The sequence below is a fragment of the Sycon ciliatum genome, chromosome 8 (genome assembly GCF_964019385.1).
Source record: "Sycon ciliatum chromosome 8, ocSycCili1.1, whole genome shotgun sequence".
NCBI lineage: Eukaryota > Metazoa > Porifera > Calcarea > Leucosolenida > Sycettidae > Sycon > Sycon ciliatum.
This window is the reverse complement of record NC_088650.1, coordinates 22,907,761-22,915,264: the sequence shown is the minus strand read 5'-3', so window position 1 is coordinate 22,915,264 and position 7,504 is coordinate 22,907,761. Positions and strand designations below refer to the sequence as shown.

At 49.4% G+C, this 7,504-nt stretch overlaps 1 protein-coding gene across 1 annotated transcript; it reads left to right on the top strand.

The window, feature by feature from the left end:
- The first annotated feature begins 1,127 nt into the window (after positions 1 to 1,127).
- On the top strand, positions 1,128 to 2,518 carry LOC135822371 (NAD(P)H azoreductase-like). Its single transcript, XM_065335121.1, has one exon. The coding sequence runs from the start codon at positions 1,238 to 1,240 to the stop codon at positions 2,126 to 2,128; it is 891 nt and encodes a 296-aa protein (XP_065191193.1). The 5' UTR covers positions 1,128 to 1,237; the 3' UTR covers positions 2,129 to 2,518.
- Positions 2,519 to 7,504: the final 4,986 nt, after the last annotated feature.

Below are 7,504 nucleotides of genomic sequence, written 5' to 3'. Positions count from 1 at the left end.
CCCAATGTTCTAATCCGTGTTCTAGAAGGAGTCGAGATCTTTCAAAAGCCACCTAGGCCTCTTAGTCATACAAGTAGTTCAACCACTGATGCCGACATCTTGATTGTGTTTGACAAACAGAAACACTGTCACTGTCCTACATGATTGTAGACCTACATGATTGTACTACTATTAGTACTAACTGCTTTCCAGTCCGGTTGGATGTGTCATGGAGTTGTCCCTCGACCGGTTTGCCAGCAGGGTTGCACGTGTTCAGCCACTCAACATTCAAGAGCATGTACATGACTGTACACGTACATGTATGGCAGCTACTAGTACTAGTATAGTATTAGTAGTACGTACGTAGCCATTGGCGGATAATGCTCGAAAAATTGTCAGATTCTGCTCGAAAAGCAGTGAAATTGGCAGACCATACATGTACAAACCTTATGGCGGGCATTTCCCTGAATTCTGCTCCATCTCTCTATCCGCAAACCAAAACATGCATAAAACATTCCAGAAAACGTACCTGCCAATTTTTCTGCCGGCATTATCGGCCAATTGCCAAGGGCAAGGTATACAAATGTACACCTGCATTGTAGCTAGTGGCGCAGAGTAACCAACTAATTTACTTCATTGCATGCATGCAGAGGCTCGGGGTACAGAACTGGGGAACTCACTCCCGATCACCCTCAACCAACTACTACTACAAGTAATACTACATGATTGTACTTGAACAAGATCAAGATGTCAATTAGGCAAAAGCAGTTATGAAACCAGTCTGCTGTCATCATACTCGTATCCTGCCACGTGCGCCCTTGCTTCTTCTTTTTCAGCTTCTGGCAGTTTCCCCGCAGTTTGGAGGTGAATGGTGCATGAACGTTGGGTGAAGCAATGGCGAGAGCAACTCGATGCATTCCACAGCGCCGAGTGACAAACGGCCCTTTACTGCTTTAGTTCTGGCTGTGAACATCCTCTACAAAGCCATGTGCACAGTTGGGGGAGTCGCGCTAGCGCATCAGGCTGTCAAACCTTCCACTTCCTACTCTGCCCACACTACAAGTACAACACTCTGGACTACACAGACACAGTCCAGCCCTCGGAGCGGTATAAATAGGGTCGTACCACTCGTCCAAAGTCAGAGCATCCTAGATCCTCAGACCTTCAATCTTGCCTCTTATTTCAAAAGGAAAGTTCGGCTATCCCTCGCTTTCTTCACTCCTCAAATAATAATCCTTGCTGTTATTACTATTTAGATATGGCGAAGCCCGTAGTGTTCGTGATTGGAGCGACTGGCTCCATCGGAGTATCGACGCTAACTGCCTTGTCACAGAGGTACGGCAAGGAAGTCAAAATTCTGGCCGGTGTGCGCAACCCGGACAAGGCCGACAAGCTGCGTGCACTGGATAATGTGACCATTGTCAAAGCAGAAATCGGCGATCCGAACCTGAACGAGACGCTCGCTGGCGTGGACAGTTTATATATTGTTGTTCCAGGTGCTGAGGATCGGACAGAACTGACCCGAACAACAGCGGAGGCAGCCAGGGCAGCTGGTGTCAAATTTATTCTGAGCGTGAGTGTAACATCAGCAGATCGCCCTGAGCTCACCTTTGGAAAGCAGTTCTCCGGCCTGGAAAGTCACATCAAGTCTCTGGGAGTGCAGTATGCATTCCTGCGCCTTCCTCTGTTTTACGAGAACAACCTGGCACACCAGGCATCGATCGCCGGCCAGGGTGCCTTCTACGGCCCCGTGGAGGCAGATAAGCCGTTCACACCAGTGTCGGCAAGTGACGCCGGCGTAGCGGCTGCAGTCATTCTAAGACACCCAGCTAAACATCACGGCAAGACGTACACTCTTGCTAGCGATCGACACACCAAACTCGACATAGCCGCGGCCTTCTCTTCGTCACTCGGCAAGGAGGTGAAGTACGTGCAAGTTGCTTATGACCAGGCCAAGCAAGCGTTTATGACCAATGGCGTGCCGGAATGGCAGACTGACGGAATTATGGAATTGTACCATCTAATCGATGCCGGTGACCCTGTGCTCAACCTTGGTGATCTGTCTGACTTTGAAAAGATTACAGGAGAGAAGCCCACCAGCATAGCTCAGTGGGTGGCGGGAGCTGCCGACATTTTCAAATCCACGTGAAAGGAACTCTAGGAGTGCCACATGCAGTGCCGTCAACTCTTGTAAAGCTGGTTGCTTGCATGGAGTCACTGCACCCACAATCTCACCGCTATTGAGCAATTTGTTGATTGATTCTGCAGTTTCTAGCACAGGCTCTTTGCAAGCTGGACAGTGTCTGCTGAAGTTCTATCTGCTGCCCTAAATGCACACTGAGTACGTTGTTGCATGTTTACGAATCCTCTTCCCACATCCATTTCCATCCGTGTTAATCTCACCAGATATACATGTATAGAAGTCATGATTACATGCACCTCTAACCCAGCCGGTGTTATCAATTTTGTCTTTCACTAGCGCACTTCCTGTGCATTGCACCACAAACGTATTTTCTAATCAGAAACTACCCTTCATGAACGCCAGCCCAAGTGTGTGTGTGTGTGTGTGTGTGTGTGTGTGTGTGTGTGTAGTGTGTGTGTGTGTGTGTGTGTGTGTGTGTGTGTGTGTGTGTGTATGTGTGTGTGTGTGTACCCGTGCACACGTGCATGTGATGTGATCAAGGAGGGAAAACCTCTCCTAAATTGACACCATGCCCAGAGAAGAAAAGAGAGCACAGATAAAATGTCTCTGTATGAGTCTTGTCACTCAGCTACTTGGCCCTATCAGTAACAGCAAGAGTCCACGGGGTTATGGACTCTTGGCAACTTCTTGGTAACAGTTACACCAACTGTGATCTATTGACTTTACTAAAACTACAAGTCCTTCAAGATTTGGAGGCTCCACTGCAGCCAAATAATTATCTCTTTTTAAACACCTTCACCCATCACAGCCTGTAATTATACTGAAATTACTGAAGTACAATAATTATATTGACCTCCAAATTCTCGTCCCAAGGGCGAAAATTATTTGGAGATCAATTTATTGCAAATTGCAAATGCAGTGAAAGACCGTGGTGGTGGTGGTGAAGCCGAAAATAGTACAAAAAAATGTTTATCTACGCATGCATCAACGCAAGAACGCATCACGACACGGCAGCCAATTTGACATGTACATGTATCATAAGCATTGAACGTTTTCTTTCCCTTCTTCTCAAGATACTACATGTACTACAGGGAATGATAGAAATAAACTAAGAGACTATAACTACTTCAAGTATAAAGAGAATGGTTCAACCGAAAAACAGACTCTTTACATTTCTTTTTCTTCGTGTCACTTCTACAGATATACGTCACGGTTTGTAATAAAATTATTTGAAGTGTTCTTGTCAATGTGTACATATATGCACATGAATCAAACTTGAAATTTACTTTTCAGAAATAATTATAATGTTGACTGGACATGTACCGGCTGACTGCTGTACTGCGGTGCGTTTGTGACAACCATTTTTACATTGTCCTTCACAAACACACACACACACACACACACACACACGCACACACGCACGCACACCTTTGCCTTTGAACCTTCGGACCTTTGGATGCGCATTGCTCGGTGCAATGATAGCATTTTTTATATATTTTTCACTAAGCACACAACCTACTCGTCATAATAGGGGAAGACAACATAATATACAATAACAAAACAGCAGGGAGAGTAGGGGCTGCAAAGCAAGCCTGTGCTGGTGAGGCAAACCCACAACACCGACCTATGGTCTCGGCGTTTTAATATGGGCTTCCGCACCATAGCCGAGAGAGAGAGAGAGAGAGAGAGAGAGAGAGAGAGAGAGAGAGAGAGAGAGAGAGAGAGAGAGAGAGAGAGAGAGAGAGAGAGAGAGAGAGAGAGAGAGAGAGAGAGAGAGAGAGAGAGAGAGAGAGAGAGAGAGAGAGAGAGAGAGAGAGAGAGAGAGAGAGAGAGAGAGAGAGAGAGAGAGAGAGAGCTTCAAAGGGAGTTCAGATGGCTGTGAACACGATGCAATACTTGGGGGGGGGGGGGAGCTTCAAGATGGAACTAGTTCTGAACTGTTAGAGGCCACTGGCTTCGGCGAAGATGGTAATGGACATTCGTTTAAAAGGAGTGCAGGCCCTTAGGAGATGGTGGCTTGGTGAAGAGAGAGAGAGAGGTTGGCAGCGTGTTCCAGGTGTTGATGGTTTTGCATGGAGATGCTCGTTTTCGGTACATGTAGTTGGCCTGGCGGGAGAACATTTTCCAGTTTGTAGGGGTGTGAAGCAGCCTGTTGGCATTGTCTCCGGGTTACAGTTGTGGCATGGTGGACAAGGAGAAGGGGGACCACGGATCTCAGCAGAGGAGAACCTAGTTGGCACAGTAGCTTGTAGACGGAAGTCAGCGCCGCCACTGTCCATCGAGCCTCGAGGCTTTGTAGCAAGCTGTTGGGTTCCAGGATGTGGAGGGCGTTCAAGGTTGGTGGGAGCAGCTCCCATCCAGACAATGGGAGCGTACTCGAGCAGGGGCCGGACGGAGCCGTGATACACGGCCAGCATGCCACGGCAGTCCAGGCCACGAGCAGCTCTACCAAGGAGGCCAAGACGTGAGTTCGCCCTGGCTGCAACTGCCCGGAGATGTGTGGGAAATAATAGCTTGGAGTCAACCATAACTCCGAGGAGTTTCAGGTGTGGCTGCTGTGGGATGACCTCCCTCCAAAGTTTATTGCGGGGATAGGCCAAGGCTGTCGATGGAGATTCGTAGAAGCTGCGACTTAGATGGTTCAAACCTTACATGCCATTTTATCCCCCGTGCATGTAACGCATTGACGGAAGCTTGGAGACTATCAGCTTGGTGTAAGGCATCGTTGAGTGTTTTGACGCAGTCATACAGCGTAGTGTCGTCTGCAAATGTTCCCATTTCAGACCCAGGAGCCAGGCAGCTATCCGCATCATTCACTTTATACAAGGAACAGGGACGGTCCAAGGATGCTGCCTAGTGTTGTGGTACTCCAGCAGAGATTGGATAGCGATAGGAGCTCTTTCCGCCAATGACCACTTCCAGCGAACGACCTGTTAGGTAGTATTTAAGCCAGTCCAGGAAGGTACCCGCAAGGCTTCATACCAATGTTCCACAACTTGCGTGTGCAGTACACCTGTGTGGGAGACTTTGTCAAAAGCCCCGGCGATGTCGACAGCAAACACCTACACAGATCCACCAAGGCCAGATGTGGCCGACCACTTGTGGTGTACATGTAGTCCCGTAAGTAGATCGGATGGACCTAGACCTCGGCAGAAGCCAAATTGCCTTGGTGATAGAAGGTTTTGTCCCTCCAGAAAGCTCATGAACTGGCGGTTGAAGATGGATTCCATTACCTTAGAACATATAGAGAGCAGCGAGACTGGTCGGTAATTCTTTTCAGCGGATTTGGAGGACCTTTGTATACTGGAACTACTCGGACAACCTTCCATGCCTGTGGTTGGCGGCCGGTACTGAAAGACAGGAAGAAGAGGTGTGCTAGGGGCCCAGAAAGATCAGTTGCGCATTCCTTGGGTACCCTAGCTGGGATATTGTCCGATCCAGTGGCTTTGGATGAGTCGAGTCTTGTCAGATATCGTCGTACTGTGTCAGCCCGGAAATGAATCCTTGTGGCTGCTGGAGTTTCACTGTTGCCGGAAGCAGCAAGCAGGCTGTCCGCTAATATGTCGGCGGCAAGACTGCATTTTCTTGGGAAAGAAAGAGCCAAAGCAGTTTGCCTTTGCCAGGTTGGCTGGGCATTCCCGCCCATGTGCATCACCAGCGATTTATTTCATCACGGACCATCACTGATTGTCACGCAGATTGCCAGCACAGAGCTTAGCCTGGACACGCCGTTCCCAGGCTAAACGGGCCCTGTCCATCACAGTTGAGGCTTTTTTTTCTTTTCTTTTCACAGAATGCACCTACTGATAGACCATAACAAAGAGAGGAGAAGAAGAAGACAAAAGAAAATAATGATCGAGACAACAAAGGAGAAAGACAGACAATTAGGTCGTCATCGGTTGGGAGTCGGTTGGGCGTTCTGGAGCTCTGACGGTGTGCTGGATTTCCTTGGAGGCTGGAGGAGAAGCTGGAGAAGAAGACTCGGATGAGATCGCTACTCTGCTGTTGTTTTCCCGTGTTGTGTTGGGTTTTGTTCTCTTTTTTCTTTGGTTTCTGTTCATACTTTGTGTTAGCAGAGTCTCACCAGCTTCTGGCGTCCAGGTCTGAGCGAAATCACCAGTCTTCGCGCCTGTATGACGTGCCGGCATCCCTACTCCAGCTGGCGTCTCCTGTAGCAGTAATGCCTTGCTGTCAGTGTCAACTAACAGGGAAGTGCCAGAGATGTGCGTGCAAGATTTCTAACAACCCATGTGTGGATTGCTATCCAAGTCGCAACGTTCCATCAACGTGTCGAAACAGGACAAGAGGTGTCGCTGCCCCTCCTGGTTTCGGAGCTGGCTCTTCCTACAGCCAGAGCGATGGTCTGAGTGGCAGCGCTAATGTCGGCGCTATTATTAACAGCCGACCTGATAGTCTGGGTGGTGATAGCTCAGCGCTTCAGCCTGCCAGTCATGGTCATGGTGTGACTAGCGACCATGACCGAGGTGCTGACTGGCACAATCAGCCCCCTGCATGGCTGAGGAGAGTGTACCCCAGCAGTGAAAATTCTGAGCCGCAAACACAGCGCTATGGAGTACATGAAATTTCATCTTCGTCAGCACCAGCGTCTTCGCCAGCGTCAACACCAAGCCAGGACATGCCACCGCTAGTGGCTACGGCACCTTCAGTTGATTTGCTGGGGAGTCAGGCTAACTCTGTGCCCGATCCACCTCCGGAGAGAGTTTCCTCCAACCATTCTAGCCAGTCGGGCCCGTCGGGACCTGCACCTCGGCTAGATCCGCCCAGCCCAGCAATCAGTTCTGCGTTTGACGAGGTTGTACATTGGAGGAAGAGATTTTTCAAGATTCCAACAGGGTCCGTTGGAAAGGATTTTGTCAACCTCATTGCCGCACAACTTCGCAGTTTCGTTGACTCGGCAGGCACCAATGCGAGTGCTATGTATAATCTGTCGGTCTTGCCATCGTTGATGTTGCAGGTGACTCACAGTAAGAGCAAAGCTAAGGCTAACGCTGACCATCTTCAGAGGCGGATGGCTTTGTGGCGGGGCGGTGATTTGGATGCACTGCTTGCGGAGGGCCGTTGCCTGCAGGACACCTTGTTTCGCTCTAGGCCGGGTGGCAAGAGGCAAGGAGAGAGTGACAGAGCCCGCATGTTTGCTGAACACATGAGGAAGGGAAGAGTACACGATGCACTGCGCTCATTGGATAGCGGGAATGATGACAGTGGAGTGCTCAAAATAGACGACATGGTCACTCTAAAGGACGGCACCCGAAGCTCTGTCAGGGACCTTCTTCAGGAGAAGCACCCAGAGAGGCTGGCTGCCAGCCCGGAAGTCTTGTTGAGTGGACAGCCCCCCGAGGTGGACGGCATTCGATTTGACCC

Bases quoted from the DNA above. Each gene is read 5' to 3' on its own strand.
- LOC135822371 (XM_065335121.1), top strand. From the start codon at position 1,238: ATGGCGAAGCCCGTAGTGTTCGTGATTGGAGCGACTGGCTCCATCGGA.